The sequence below is a fragment of the Protopterus annectens genome, chromosome 9.part0 (genome assembly GCF_019279795.1).
Source record: "Protopterus annectens isolate FY-2018-M chromosome 9.part0, PAN1.0, whole genome shotgun sequence".
Lineage (NCBI taxonomy): Eukaryota > Metazoa > Chordata > Ceratodontiformes > Protopteridae > Protopterus > Protopterus annectens.
In genome coordinates this window covers 786,826,648-786,842,608 of record NC_056743.1, presented here as the reverse complement: position 1 = coordinate 786,842,608, position 15,961 = coordinate 786,826,648, and the positions used below count along the sequence as shown (strand labels likewise).

Here is a 15,961-nt window from a genome sequence, read left to right as displayed (position 1 = left end):
GGCCACGATGCCTGCCACTTTACACCCGGACGCCCTGCCACCTACCGATTGTAGGAGTTGAGGAGCACTCTGCAGATTCATTGGTTCCATCGATCTCCCTTGTAGAGGCCGCTGCACAGCAGACGTCTGGCATGTCCACTGAGCTTTCTCTGACACAGATGCTTGTCTGTCGTGGGGAACCAGATTTGGTGGTTCCTTCGACTGGGATCCAGAAATCTGATACAGCTGCTGCCAAACCCAGCTTTAGACAGACTCCAACCAAAAAAAGCGGAAAACAAAACAATATTACGCCTGCTTCTGAAGCCCCTCAAGACTGGGAGGCCTTATGCAGGCATTTATGGCCTTTAGGCCTTCTGCCTCAGCCACAACTACATTCTCTTAAGCCCTAGGCCTACCTCTGTTTCTTCTATTCCCATGACTCCCCTCCTTGAAGAACAGCATGAATCTACCTACTCTTCCTCAGATAAATCCATCTCTTATGCATCCCAGATTGCTTCTTTCAAGGAATATTACTCTTGATGAGGATTCTGTGGACGGGGATTCACCACCTGAACACGTTACATTTGGTGAAACCATCACAAAAATGAGACTTTCAACTGGGATACTTCCCAAATGACAGAAACCCAAAAATGATGCTTTGAACTGCTGCAAGTGGCGTCCCCCCTCCCCTTCAGCTGTGTACCCCCTGTTAGTGCATACTTGGATGGCTTTACTTTACTGCAGCCTCGAACGCCTGACTTACAGCTTCCTGCACCTAAGTGCCCAGACCACTTCTACAAGGTGCCAGAGGAACAAAAATTCCTCAAAGCCACCGTTAGAAGACCCTGGCAGTAATTGCCACTGCCCCTGATTAACAGTCTAGGTTGTTACCTTCTGCCTCCCTGTTGCCCACTGATAATAGCAAATCCATGGGATAGGATAGGCAAGAAGGTGTACACTTCCTCCACTTTGGCTTTCAGAGCCATTAACTATCACACGCACATGACCAAGTATGCCCTGGAATTTCCTCCAAATTGTCCTTAGCACTGCAAGTGGCTGGACTCCCTAAGATGCAGCTATGATGCTGCAGAAGCTTCTGCTCACTGCAGCTTCAGCATCTGTCCTTAGGAGATATTCCTGGCTTAGACTACAAAATCTGCCAGAGGACTTGGTCCAAAATCTTGGACACCCCTGGATCACAACTTCCTCTTTGGAAAGCAATCTGCAGACCTATTTAAGAATCTGAAAGAAAATAGCAAATAATTATAGGATATTAAACATCTCCTGGTATTCCCTATACCCAAATTTTACAGGAACTACCTGGTTAAGACCACCTTTGTTAGGCGTAACCCGCATTCTGCTGCCTCCTCCTACAGACCCAGATGAGGAACTAGAAGACATTCCTCATCCAGGTCCACCTCCTCAGCCTAGGTAACCCTTTCAGGACAGGGGAGGTCCTAATAATGGGTGACTGCCTTGCTCATCTGCCTAAGCTCGCCATACCCACAGTTTCCCCTTCTGGCAGAAAATTACCACAGACCAATGGGTATTTACCATTATTCAAAAAGGATACTTTCTGTCCTTGAAACAAATTCCCCCCGGAGGACATTACATTTCCCCCCCAAAAAACAATGCTGTCACCTACCACAAATTCTGTCAGACCTGCAGCAACAAGGCACAATAGAGCCTGTTCCCACAGGACAAGAAGGAAAGGGATTCTATTCCCATCTGTTCCTGGTCCCCCAAAAGGACGGTCCCTGGAGACCTGTTTTGGGTCTCCTTCCTAAACCTTTACCTGCAGGTACCAGCCTTCAAAATGCTGTCACTTCCCACTCTTACCCCTCATACCCTTCCATGGTCACCTTGGACCTAAAAGATGCTTACCTGCACATTCTCATCAGGGCCTCACACAGACATTTCCTGCATTTCTCTGGCCCATCCTTGCACTTCCAATTTACGGCCTTGCCCTTTGGCTTATCCACTGCCCCAAGAGTGTTTAAGTGCCTAGCTCCAGCTATTGCCTTTTGCAGGACCCAAGGAATCAAGATTTACCCATATCTGGGCAACATCTTTATCCTAGCGCAGTCAGAAGATTCTGTCTTAAGACCTCTTCACTATGTCCCTACTACAAAGTCTAGTGTTCACCCCAAACCTCAAAGTCCTCCCTGAACCCAGAATGGGACAAGATATATTCCTAGGTTGCAGAATCCATACAAAAGGAATGAAAGCCTTTCTCCCACAGGACAAGGTTCTAGCTCTAAATTCCCAATTCCAGGAAGTCTTTGCTCTCCCAGACGGTCACTGCAAGGCTCCTGGGATTGATGGCAGCAACCATTGGCCAGAATGCATATGCAAAAACTGCAGTGGTATCTCAAATATCTGGTCACAACACCAGAGTCACTTGGAACAAGTTATCCCCTTCTCTGTTTAAAGAGAAATTTTACTGGCTCCAACAAGTACAACTAAATGCAGGGCTTCCACTGCAGCCGCCTCAACCCACAGATATTGCATTTAGATGCCTCAGACTCTGGTTGGGGAGCCACCTTGCACTCTCTCTCAATGCTCAGTGGCAACCTCCCACAAAAACCAAACATCAGTATAGGAGAGATGACTTCTTTTAGCTCTGCAAACCTTCATACCCGTACTGCTACCAGGTCCTCTTCTGATAGTGACGACAATACCACTGTAATGTGGTGCATCAAATGGGGAGATACCAAGGCATACTAATTGTGCAGGCTAGCCCTACTAATTTGGGACCTAGCAGAGTATCCTCTCCACAACATGAATGGATGCTGGACAGGACTGTCTTCCTAGACAGCCCACCGGTGGGGCAATCCACAAATAGACCTGTTTGCCTTTCCCCAGAACAGTCAGCTGCAGACCGCCTGCACAAAGAGTTGCTCCCCTCAAGCCTGGAGAGCAGACTCCAGTTTCACCTGGGATGGGAAGTTCCTTTACACCCCCCTCTAATTCAGAAAGTCATGAAAATCAGGAAGGACAAACCAAAAATCTTGCTAGTGACTCCCTACTGGCCAAGGCTGCACTGGTTTCCCCCTTCTCCTTAATTTTACCAAGGGCAGTCACTGCAAGTTACCCTACAAGGTGGACCTTCTGACAAGACAAAGGAACTCTTACACCCGCACTTGCAAATGCTGTCCCTGACTCTGGGTGATTTACTAATCCCATTCATTCACCACTACTTAGAGGACGTGCTATCAGGCCTGAGGGAGGCCAGGCAACCCACTACTAGAAAACCATACCTTGCTAAATGGGAAAGATTTACTCAGTGGTGTCTGGGACAGGAAAGGGACCCTTGCGAGGCAGACACCCCCTAGTCCTCATGTGTCAACTTATAAAGGGTGGACTTTCCTATTGAGTGAAAAGTGCACCTTTCTGCATTATCAGCCTGCTTACCTCTGGAGCCTCCCTTGTTAGCCAGGCTACATGTGAAACTTTTCCTTAAAGTAGTATTGCACATCAAACCACCTAAGAAGCCTATCTCTCCTCCATGGGACCTGAACTTCATCCTGGAAAAACTCACCCAGCTCCCCTTCAAACTGACTAAAGCTGCTACAGTTTTGTACTTGGAAAACCATACTGTTAGTGGCCATTACCTCTGCCAGAAGGGTTTCAGAGCTACAAGCCTTAATGGCATGCTCATCTTAAACCATTTTTCATAGAGACAGGGTCACATTAAAACGTAACCCCTCCTTCATGCCCAAGGTAGTCGGTGACTTCTCTAAATCAATCCATTCAACTATCCAATTTTTTCCCCTCTCCCAATAAACAAGGGGAGAGGATACTCCACTCCCTAAGGCATCTGAGATTTTACCTGGACAAGACTAGACATTAGGAAACAACTTTGTATCTTTCCACCCCAGGGCAGTGGACAAGGCAGTCACCAAATAGACCATTGCATCCTGGATTAGAAAGGCAATCTGTTTCTGCTACTCACACCACGGAAAGCCTTCTCCAGTGTGGGTTAAGGCACACTCCACAAGAGCAGTGGACACTTCCAAGGCCTTCCAAAAAGGCATGGACACAGCTTCCATTATGAAAGCAGCTACATGGTCAACTATCCACACTTTTGCCAAACATTGCAAATGAGATCAAATCTCCAAAGCACGTGCAGGATTTGCCAGGGTAATCCTACAAGGCTTTGTGGAATCTTCTTCTGCATCTGCCACCCTTTCATCAGACTAAGCTGTGGTACTCTCCCACTCCAAAGAGTACTGCAACATAGGAATAGAATGGCATAGAATAGTTGTCAAATCTTACCATAACCATAGATGTCCTTCTCTACCATGTTGCAGTATTCCTTCCCACCCGCCATTCCCCCTCTAAGTCTGTTCCCTGATGCCGTATGGAAGAGACCCAGTGTCTTTTACACATCCCCTTTGGCAGCCTGTCCTGTTGAGACATCTACTTTGCCTGCTTAGCTCGCATTCTGAGGATTGTGCATGCAGATGTCACTTAAGGTCCCTGATTTATGGCCCTACGTGTGACGTCCCACACAGCTGCAACAGCCAAGCTGAAGCTTTTGTATAGGAGCCGACATAAGTCGCCTAAAGGCAGGAAATCGCACACCAAGAATACTGCAACATAGAAGAGAAGGACTATGGTTATGGTAAGATTTTACACAACTATTCTTTACTCCTGTTTCCTTAAACAAAAAAAGCACAGAACTACGGAATCTACACCAGGATGGGAAGCCTCACAGAACTTGTTCTGAGCCTTCCATGTCCTTCAGTCTCTGCTCTCCCAGCCAGTTCAACCCCCCTATGCAGCCCTTGGAAGAGTCTGAGAAGCCCTCTTCGTCAGATGAATCCCTGACTTTATAGTTCCTAAACAAGTCCCCCAAAGTACTGCTACCCTCTGAAGAAGAGTTAAGTCCTGACTCTCCTGAGGAAGAGTTTTCTTTCGGGGATACCATTACGTTGATGAGGCAGCATTTTAAATGGGAGGTCTGTGGATGGACCAACCTTGTCATTCTGCAGTTCCCCTTTTGCTTCCAGCTTTCCAGTATGCCTTTCAGGCTGCCTGTCAGTCCCCAGACTCTCAGCCTCCAGCTTCTAAACGACCTGATTTTGCAAGGTTCCCCAACAGGCACAATTCCTGTTTAAGAATCCTCTGGCCAACCCTGCAGTTATTGCTGCGTCAGCAGACTAATCCTAGAGGCAGTTGCTCTCTCCATTTGTTCCCAATGGATAATGGCAAGTTCATGGACAGATGGGGGGAGGGGGGGTCTACACTTCTACCCTGGCTATTAGAGCTATTTATCAAACCCACATGGCTAGATTTGTCCTAGATTCCTTGTCTTAAGACTACTGCTCTAATGTCTGTGCCATTCTCCTGCCATGTCTCAGCTAACTGCCCTGCTGCCTGTCGGGTGACCAGGCATTTTATGAAGTGTAGCTATGGTGCTGTAGAAGCATCCATGTCTGCAGCATCTGGTTCTGTCCTGAGAAGATATTCCTGGCTGAGACTCAAGTCTCTACCCATCACTGTACAGGACAAGTTACTTGATGCACCTCTGGATAATCCCCTTTTTGGTACCGCTTCAGCTGAGCTCCTTAAATCCCTCCAAGTAAAGGGCAGAGTGTTGCAAAATTTGAAACATTTGCTTCTCTCCCATTCCTAGATGCCACAGGAATTTGCCCACAAGACCAATTTTGTAAGGAGGCATTCTTCCACTCTACTGCAGCCCAGTGTAAGGGATGGAGACCCCTAGGAAGCTAACCACTTGGAGACCCTCTACCACCTCGACCCCTACTTCCTTTCAGAGATGGCTTGACCCAGACAGAGCTCCTCCACTGTGACTCATATTCTTTGCCCAGATCCACCCCCCGTCCCTCTAACCTTTTCCCTACCTTCCTGGCAGAAAATCTTTATCCTTTACCCCTCCATCCCCCCTACCTTTTGAAGGACTGAACAGGAATTTAGACTTCGTTACTGTGTGAGCTCCTGAAGTAGGATTTTCTGAATAGCTCTTTGGGTGATTTTCTTTCTTACATGTTTGATTTAGATGTATGGTGGTGCAGCAAACTGAGGGATTTGGAGGAGAGGAGCATTATGGGTAGGGGAGGAGCTCAGATTTTAGATCCTGGAGCTTTAGTATGTGGCAGTCTGATCCGATCCTCAGATCCAAAATCCACAGGTTGAAGTGCAAACGCAAGGAAACATCTCAGATGGAACATTATCGTGAGTACATAACTTTAATACAAAAACAAACTGGTATAACTCAGTACTTTGTTGTGTGCTCCAGCTGTTTCTGCAGCTACCTCCTACTGTGCCTCTAGGCATCAAATATTGCTTATTTGCATTAAAAATTCCAAAACCATGCTACAAGCAAGGCATCAGAATATTTCATCTTGAAGCATACATTATGGCAAACATTAATTTGATCTCAGTGAGCATTTGTTAGAACTGTAAGGTGATCCCTTCATTTTTTTAAGGGACAGGTCACACCCACTGGGCGATAAAGGCCCATACTCAAAATAGCTGTACTGGAGGGAATGAGTTCATATCTGAATGTAAAGTCAGTATAATAAATGTCTGTACCTACCTTTCCTAGGTCCAGAGTCTCCCTACACTCACTGGAAGCAGACCGTTTTCTATCTGGAGGATTACCTCACTGTAAAAACAGGAGAAGAGATCTACGGTACCATCAGCATGAAGCCCAATGCCAAAAATAATGTAAGTGATATTTTAAATGTAGAATGAGTATCTCTGGATCCCTTTCAGTTTGGTTGAGCTCTCTGCCAGAAAACTAGCTGTATTTGGAAAGCTTTTTTTGATGGGGTGTCTTTTGGAGGACTACAGCTGCAAAACTGGGAACAGCAGGGACATTTGAAGGGGAAAATATATATACTGAGCCTGCAATAGTCTTAGTGTTGCTATACTTGGTCTTAAGTTTTGCCGCTGTTGCAGAAGCCCATGGCTGACCTTGAATACCTGATGCTTTAATCATACTCCAGCCATCAGATACCCTTGCTAAATGATGTGGGGAGGTCTGTGCTATAAAGGATTTATATGCCTGTACAATCTGATATCCTTTTTCTATGTTGCAGTATTGTTGTGGGGTTTCCTGCCTCAGGCGACCCATACGTCTGCTCCTATACAAAAGCTTCAGCTTGGCTGCTGTACTTGCGTGAGACGTCACACGTAGGGCCATAAACCAGGGGCCTTAAATGTGACATCTGCATGCACAGACTTCAGAACTCCGGCACAGACAACAGTCAAATCTTGTGCATGGCTCCATCACAAGACGTCTACAAGCTAAGTACCCTGTTGGGTTTTCTTCTTTGACTTCTCGCCAAAGCTTGGTTTGTTGTAGTAACGTTCAGCCGATGTCGGCTTAAAAGGGTAAATGTCAATGCAGGTGCTAGATAACTCGGATGCACACAACTGCTGTGTTTTTGCCTAGGCCGAGAGCATGACCATAACTCGTACTCTGCCAGTCCTTCCCAAGACCCTACGCAACCGTGTAGCTGCTCTCAATTTATATCTAGAAAATCAGCGACTTAAAAAGTTGATAAGGATCGATCCCATTCAAAGCTCCGACTGAACCTCTGTGGAAGGTCAAATTCCCAGGCAGACTTCCACTGCGCCTCTACTTTCGGACGCCCTGCCAGCTGTCGATTTAGGAGTTGAGGGATGTCTTTCAGATCAGTCTACTTCAGCGACCTTCGAGGAAGCTTCTCAGTTAACAGCTAGCATGTCCATGGAGCTTACTCACAGCTGCAGCTGAGGTTGGGGATCCAGACACAGCCGGGCCTTCAACTGGGATGCCTCCTCCTGACACAGCTACCCTTAGTTATGCACCTGATTCTAGGCTTTCGGCCAAGATTACTCAAAAAAAAAATGAAATTCAAGCATCTGACTACACCTGCTGAAGGCCTACCTGATTGGCAGTCCTTCACCTGGTCTTTGCAGGCCTTCATGGCCATTAGGCCCACAGTCTCTTCTCAATCTACCCTTTTCTCTGCCCTAGGCCTGCATCTGTCTCCTTTTCCACAGCCCACTTCACAAGACAGGGAAGAGCAGCAAGAAGCTTATTAATCTTCAGATTAATCTATCTCATATGCCTCCCAAATAGCCTCTCCTCAAGAATATTACTCCCCAGATGAATCCATCGAAGGGGACTCCCCTCAATCACCTTTGGGGAGACCATAACCGAAATGAAGTAATACTTCAAATGGGACACCTCACAAACTTCTGATACAGATGCTCAAAGTATTTTGAATTGCTTCAAGTGGAATCTCCCTCCCCTTCTGCCATTCCTCCTGTCATCCCTGCTTATTTAATGCCTTTCCCTCAGCATCCAAGACCCCAGACTCTCAGCCCCCTGCCCCTAAGAGGCCATATCGCTTCTACAAAGTGCACGATAAGTTTCTAATCAAACCACCCCTGGCAGACACTGCTGTGATTGCAGATAAACAATCCAGACTGATTCAGTCTGCTTCCCTCCTACCTACAGACAAGGGCAGAAACTGGATAGAGTTGGAAAAAAGGTTTGCACTTCCTCCACATTGGCCTTCAGAGCCATTAACGGTCAAACTCGTATGACCAAATATGCTCTGGACCTGGTCTCTCAAGCCTCTACTCTGCTGGCTGCTACTCAGACTGCCCCACTAAATGTCACCTAGCATCTAAACTGTCTCTGGCTGCCTAAGTAGCCAGACATTCCATTAGATTTAGTTATGCTGCAGAGGCCTCTGCACTGTCTGCAGCCTCTGTCTCTGATATTCATTGCTACGTCTACAGCACTTACCGGACGACTTGGTCAAAAATCTTAGATGCTCCTCTAGACCTTAACTTTGGTAAACAGTCAGCAGACCTTTTTGAAAATCTACAAGAAAAGAATAATGAATTGCAAGATATCAAGCATCCTCTTGTGTCTCCTGTTCTTAAATATTACAGAAATTACCCTGTAAAAACTACATTTGTCAGAAGAAATCCCTCTGCTGGGCCTCCCTCTTCCAGACAGAAGAGCCAGAAGACAAACATCTTCCAGGCCAGCTCTCAAGTCCCCACTAGATGGCCCTTTCAAGACAAGAGAACCTAGTAATGCATTTCAAGACAGGAGGACCCAACAGTGCGTGACTGCCTTGCCCACCTTCCCCTTTCTGCCTGCCTCTCCCACCATCTCCCCATTTTGGAAAACCACTACAGACAAATGGGTTCTGGCTATAGTTCTAAAAGGATACTTCCTTTCTTGGTGAGAGGCACCCCCCCTTAATGGGTGTACCCTCCCCCCTAGAAATCGGACCCCTCTTCCCACAGATTTTACAATCTTCTGAACGTGGGAACAATAAAACTAGTCCCACCAGGGCAGGAAGAAAAAGGCTTCTACTCAACTATTTCTGGTCCCCAAAAAGATGGCCCATTCTAGACCTTTCCTTTCTAAAGCTATTCTTAAACATTCCCACCTTTAGAATGTTGTCCCTACAAACTTTACTCCGTCTTAATACCAGTCCAGGCCTCCATGGCTGCATTCTACCTGAAAGCCCATCTGCACAACCTTCCCACAGGAAATTCTTACGTTTTTCTGGACCCTCTTTCAATTTACGGCATTGCCCTTTGGTTTGTCCACTGCTCCCAGTGTGTTCACAAAATGCCTGGCACCTGCCAAACACTGGATTCAGATTTATCCTTACCTGGACGACATCCTTATTTTAGCAGAATGCAAGGAAACCCAGCAAATCCAGTTACAGTTCACCATTTGCCTGCTTCAAAGACTGGGGTTCACCCTCAACTTCCCCAAAAATCTTCCTTGGCCCTAGAACAAGAGAACATTTCTGGGTTGCAGGATCAGGACAGACGTAATGAAAGCCGTTCTTCCCCAGGGCAAAGTTAACTCCTTGTGCAACTTCAAAACCCTTATGCAGACCCAACAGATAACTGCAATATGAATCTTGGGCCTAATGGGAACCACCATTCCCATGCTACCACTAGCCAGAATGCACATGTGAAAGCTGCAGTGGTATCTAAAAAATGTTTGGTCAACACCAGTATCCTTTAGAGCAAGAAATTACCCTCATGTTCGTGTTTCATTGTTGCAGTCATTACACTTGGGATATCCTGCTGGCAGGCTACCCGCAGTCAGCCCGAGTTCCAAAGTCTAGGTCCGGCATCTGTTGCTGTTGCCTCTTCCCTGACATCAGTGCGCCAGGGGTATAAAAGATGCAACCGACACCATTTTCTTCAGTCTGTCTTGTCGCACAGTGCCGGTCGGCTGACTCCTGAGATTTTCGAAATAGTTTCAGAACTGAAGTCTTCAGTAAAGCCAAGTACCCCGTTGGGGAAACATTTTCTTGCTCCAGACCGATGTCAGTAAAAGTTAACAATTGTATTTCTTGTGGGAAGCAAATACCTCATAAGGACTTTCATTCTTACTGTATTCTTTGCCTGGGCCCTGATCACGACGTTACTAGCTGTCTGTTTTGTGCTAGATTTAACAAACGCACTATTAAACGTCTGTTTGATTTTTGCATTACATTACTGGGGCCGAAGGTTTAACTATATAATGCTGCCGAAGGTTTAACTATATAATGCTGTCGGAACAACCGACGACCGGAATGCATAAAAAACGGAAAGACAAAAGGACCGGCATCCAAGGTCCAAAACCGAAGCCTCTTCTAGGCCAGTTGCCGGTTCTCAGTGAGATGCTTTTGCCGCCCCTGACACCTGCTACCTCAGAGCCGTAGGCCGTATCCATATCCCACGTGGAGACAACTAGGCCTCTGGATACTCAAGGTATTGGGCCTACGGAAAATATTTCCTCAGATGGGTCTAGAGCCGCTGAGCAGGGATCTGCTTCTGAGGGTGTTTTCAGACCTTCACAGCTTACTATTAAATCCTCTGCAGCAGCTAAAGTACAGTCAAAGACCCCATTAAAGACAAAGAAACAAGTACAGCATTTTCCTGTGCAGTCAACCATGCCAACGAAACAGATGCTTAAAATGGCTGAAGATTTAATTACATTGATCAGGGGTTCCCATCCCCCTCCTGATAAAAGGCCTAGGCAAGACACTGATTCCTCTGACTAGGTTTCTGTTTCCTCAGATTCCTCTTCAGATCAGGGTTATTCTCTTCCTCCCTATGAGGACTCTGATGCTGAAGAAATCTATACCTTCAGCCTCTCCTTTTGAGGATTACTCTTTTGGGGAAACTGCACACCATGAGGGAACATTTCCACTGGGAGAGCCAGGATTATTCAGAATCCAAGAAAAGGCTGATTTTCTTTTACTGGCTCAACACAGGCCCTTAGCTATCCCCCTGTGCTAGATATAGTTGATGATGATTTTTCTGAATCCAGTCTGTCCCCAGATTCTTTACCCCCTGCACCAGTCAAGCCACACAGGTGTACTACAGGGACCCTGACTCTCATAAATTTCTTTAAGAACCCTGATGCTGACCCTGAAACAATTTCTCAGGGTCCCAAAAGGGGTTAAGGCTTCCACTGCTAAAAACCCTGATCGTGCATACAGCTGCAGTAATCACAGATGGCTTCACTGATGTCAGGCGGTCCCTCGGTCGGCCGAATTCCAAAGTCTAGGTCCGGCGTCGGTTGTTGTCGCTTTCTTTCCTGACGTCAGTGCGACGGGTATATAAGACACAGCAGACGCCATATTCTTCAGTCTTTTTTGCCGCGCGGTGCCCGAAGCAGAAGCAGTTCGCAAGTGCCGGTCTGCCAGCTCCTGAATTTACGAAAAATTGGAAACCGAAGTAGTCTTTAAAGCCAAGTACCCCGTTGGGGAAACTTTTCTTGCCTCAGACTGATGTCAGAAAAAGTTAATTGTATTTCTTGTGGGAAGCAAATACCGCATAAGGATTTCCATTCCCTCTGCATACCTTGTTTAGGCCCAGACCACGACGTCTCGGGCTGCGCTTGTGCGCTACTTTCAATAAACGCACTATTAAGCGTCGGGCGGAGTTCGCCTAACACCTTTTTGGTAAAGCCTTTGATTATAAAATGTCGTCTGAGACTCAGACTACCGTTTTGTCCAAAAAATACAAGGACCGACACGCGAGGTCCGCGGTCTCCAGCGACACCACGCCAAAACTGGCTACACGTGGTCCGGTTCTCAGCGAGACTCCTATGCAGTCCCTGACTACCAATGACACTTCTTTGGCGGTGTCTTCTGTAACAGAGACCGCAGGTACCTCGGCCCATACCCAGACTACAACCACCAAAGCCACTGTGAGCGTTGAGCCTCCTTATGTGGACAGGTCCACTTCCACCCATGTTGTCTTTAGACCCTCATCTTCCTTTTCCATTAAGGCCTTTTCTAAGTCCAAATCAGCCGGGCATCCCAAGAGGCCTGTTGCACAGGGCCCATCCCCAGGCCCCATACCTAAAAAGCAGATGCTTAAAATGGCAGAGGATTTAATTACTCTTTATCAGGGGTTCCCAACCCCCTCCAGACAGACCCAGAGTGGAGGAAGATTCTCCCTCTTCTGATCAGGGCTCCATTTTTTCAGAACATTCTGATGTAGAGAAACACTTGCTCCCCTTTTGAAGATTCTGATGCAGAGCAGTCCATTCCTTCTGTATCTCCTCCAGAGGATTTTTCTTTTGGGGAAACCTTGCACACCTTGAGGGAACACTTCCATTGGGAAGGCCAAGACTTTTCTGATTCCAAGAAAAGACTTAGGGAATTTCTTTTGTTACCTCAACACAGACCTCTGGCGATACCTCCTGTCTTGGACATACTTGATGTTTATTCGGAGGCTTGCCTTAATCTGGATTCCCTGCCTCCTGCCCCAGTCAAGCCTGATAAGTACTACAGAGTTCCTAACTCACACCATTTTCTTTACAAAAGCCATAATGCTGACCCTGAAACCATTTCACAAGGTCCCAAGGGAATGAAGGCCTCTACTGCTAAGAATCCACTACCTTCTGAAAGAGTCAAGATCCTTAGAAAGGTGGGGAAAAAAGGTATATACCTTGGCCACCCTAGCCATGAGGGCCTTAAATTGTCAGTTTCATATGCTTAAATATCAGCAGTTTCTGTTATCACAATTAAGAAATAAAATGTCTCAACCTGAACAACCAGATTTGAAGGAGTTGCAGGATATGATGCATAGTGCAGAACAAGTGGGTAAACACACCTTACAATGTGGCTGTGATGCCCTAGAGGCCTCAAGTAGAGCTGCTGTTACAGGAACAGTCATTTGTAGACATGCCTGGCTTAGGGAACAAATCTTGCCTGATCATGTGAAAGCTAAACTACTAGATGCTCCTTTACAAAAGGATGTGCTATTTGGCACTAATGCTGAGGAGATATTACGGAAAATGGAAGAAAAAGCCAAATCTATGCAAACTGTCAAAGCTTTTCTACAGGTTCAACCACCACGTTTTAGCAGAAATTGGCCTTCTAAAAACTGGTCCTTTCCAGCCAAGGACAAGCCCCAAAGGGGTAGATACAGGCGCTCAAGGGGCAGAGGACAATCGCAAGGATCATATAGAGGCAGGCAATGGCTAACTCCAGCACCAAGAGGTGGCGAAGACAGTGCACAACAATATAGGAAACAAACCCAATGACTTCCTCCTTTCCATGCCAAGCATGTCTCAGCTGGCAGCACCCTTGGGAGGAAAGCTGGCATTATTTAGAAGAAATTGGCATATTGTCACAGACAAATGGATCCTGGACATTATAAACGGAGGCTACAGATTTCATTTTCACACTCTTCCAAAAGAGGCATGCCAAACCTGCCACACAATCAAAGGGCAGAGGCACAACTACAAATTTCAAAGCTCATAGACATGAAAGCTATTCAAGAGATACCAACCCACGAACAAGGTCAAGGTTTTTATTCCAGGCTATTTCTGGTACCAAGGAAAGGAACCGACTGGAGACCCATTTTGGACTTATCCATCCTAAACACATTCTTACTAGTACCAAAGTTCAAGATGCTCACATTACAGCAGCTTCTTCCCATGCTGGGCAAATTTTGGCTGGTAACATTGGACCTCAAGGAGGCATACCTGCATGTCCCAATCAGACAAAGCTGCAGAAGGTACCTCAGATGTCCTTCAAGAATGCAACTGCAGTCATAACATAAGGGTTGTCCTGCCTCAGGCAGCCCTTGGTTGGCCGGATTCCAAAGTCTGGGTCCGACGTCGGCTGATGTCGCATTTCTCTCCGTCAGAGCGGCTGGAGTACATAAGCATCAGCCGACGCCATTTTCTTCAGTCTTTCTTGCCGCGTGGTGCCCGAAGCAGAAGCGGTTCGCAAGTGCCGGTCGGTCAGCTCCTGTATTCTTCGAATCCGAAGTCATCAAAAAAGCTAAGTACCCCGTTGGGGACCTTTCTTGCCTCAGCCGATGTCAGAAATTACTGAAAAAGTTAACAATTGTCTGTCTTGTGGTAAACAAATACCTCATAAGGATTTCCACTCTTACTGTCTTCCTTGCCTTGGCCCAGACCACGACGTCTCGGCCTGTGTCGCTTGTGCTCGCTTCAACAAGCGCACTCTTAGGTGCTGGGCAAAGTTCGCTGTAGACTTTTTCGGTGATAAATTTGCTTATACAATGCCGTCGGAACTTCCGACATCGCAGACTCCTAAGAAACGAAAAGCCTGGGACCGGCATCCTCGGCCCGCGTCTTCCACCAAATCCACGCCAAAACCTACCACGAGTGCTCCGGTTCCCCCGAGACTGTTATTTCACCGCTCCAGACCGAAGACACCGCTTTACCGACACCTCCGATACCGGAGGCCACACCGACGCCAATGTTAGATTTTCCTCCGGATACTGAACCTGAGGAAATGCCCGAGACCATTACTGTAGATAAGGTCACTCCTGCACGTGGAGCTGCTAGGCCTCCTATGGCCATGTCTATTAAGGCCTACACACGTGCTAAAGCAGCCAGCAAGACCAAGCACCTTACTGTTAAGGCCTTACCTCAGCCTACTCCTGAAACACAAATCATGACTATGGCCGCAGACTTAATTTCCATGATTAGAGGCTCACAGGCCCATCCTGAGAGAGGATCCCAGCCTCCTCCTGATAAGAGGCCCGGGGTGGAACCCTCTGACCCTATCCCTTCAGATGAAGATTCTGTGGACTCTGTTCACTCCGATGGCCAGGATGAGCCCTTCCAGACCTACGAGGACTCTGATGCAGAGGATTCCATCCCCTCTGCCTCCCCTCCTGAGGATATTTCTTTTGGGGAAGTTCTGCATACCATGAGGGAACATTTTAAGTGGCAAGGCCAGGAATATTCTGATTCCAGAAAGCGCCTTCGAACCTTCCTTAAAAAGCCCCAACACAGGCCCCTGGCTATACCTCCTGTGCTTGATGTTTTGCATGACCCATACTCTGACTCCAGTGTTACCCTGGATACTCTTCCTCCTGCCCCAGCCAAGCCGGACAGATATTATAGGGTCCCAGAAACACATTCTCATTTCTTCAGGGCCCATGCTGTTGATTTAGAAACTATTTCTCAGGGACCTAAAGGGGTTTCAGCATCCACCTCCAAAAACCCCTTGCCTTCCAACAGGGAAGCTAGGTCATTAGAGAGATGGGGGGAAAAGGTCTACACCTCCACTATATCTGAGAGCTCTGAATTGCCTGTTTCATATGTTTCAATATCAGGATTACCTGTTAGATGATTTACTGAAAACATTGGCCTCTCCTGAACCTTTAGACAGGAAGTCTTTGCAGGAAGCTGTACATAATTCTCCGCAAGTCAGCAATCACTTTCTGCAGTGTGGATATGATGCATTGGAAGCTTCATGTAGGGCAGCTATGACAGGGGCGGTCATTCGTAGACATGCATGGTTAAAAGAACAACCTCTACCAGATCATGTTAAGGCAAAACGTCTTGATGCACCTTTGGAAAAGAACAAGCTTTTTGGTACTAATGCTAAAGATGTGTTAGTCCATCAAGGAAAAAGCAAAATCAGTTCAGACGGTCAAAGATTTCCTCCAGGTTCAGCCACCCAGATTCAGCAGGAATTGGCCTTCTAAAAAC

The 15,961-nt window shown here is 46.9% G+C and overlaps 1 protein-coding gene across 2 annotated transcripts in view; it reads left to right on the top strand.

Moving 5' to 3' along the window:
- PRMT1 (protein arginine methyltransferase 1) overlaps positions 1–15,961 on the top strand; it is a 669,379-nt gene that overhangs the window by 562,446 nt on the left and 90,972 nt on the right. The window contains exon 9 of one of the 2 annotated variants that reach the window (XM_044083415.1): positions 6,554–6,675. The exons of the other annotated variant lie outside the window; for it this stretch is intronic. Within the exon in view, the coding sequence (XP_043939350.1) occupies positions 6,554–6,675 (122 nt within the window). The remainder of the gene's footprint in view (positions 1–6,553; positions 6,676–15,961) is intronic. 2 annotated transcript variants of the gene reach the window in all.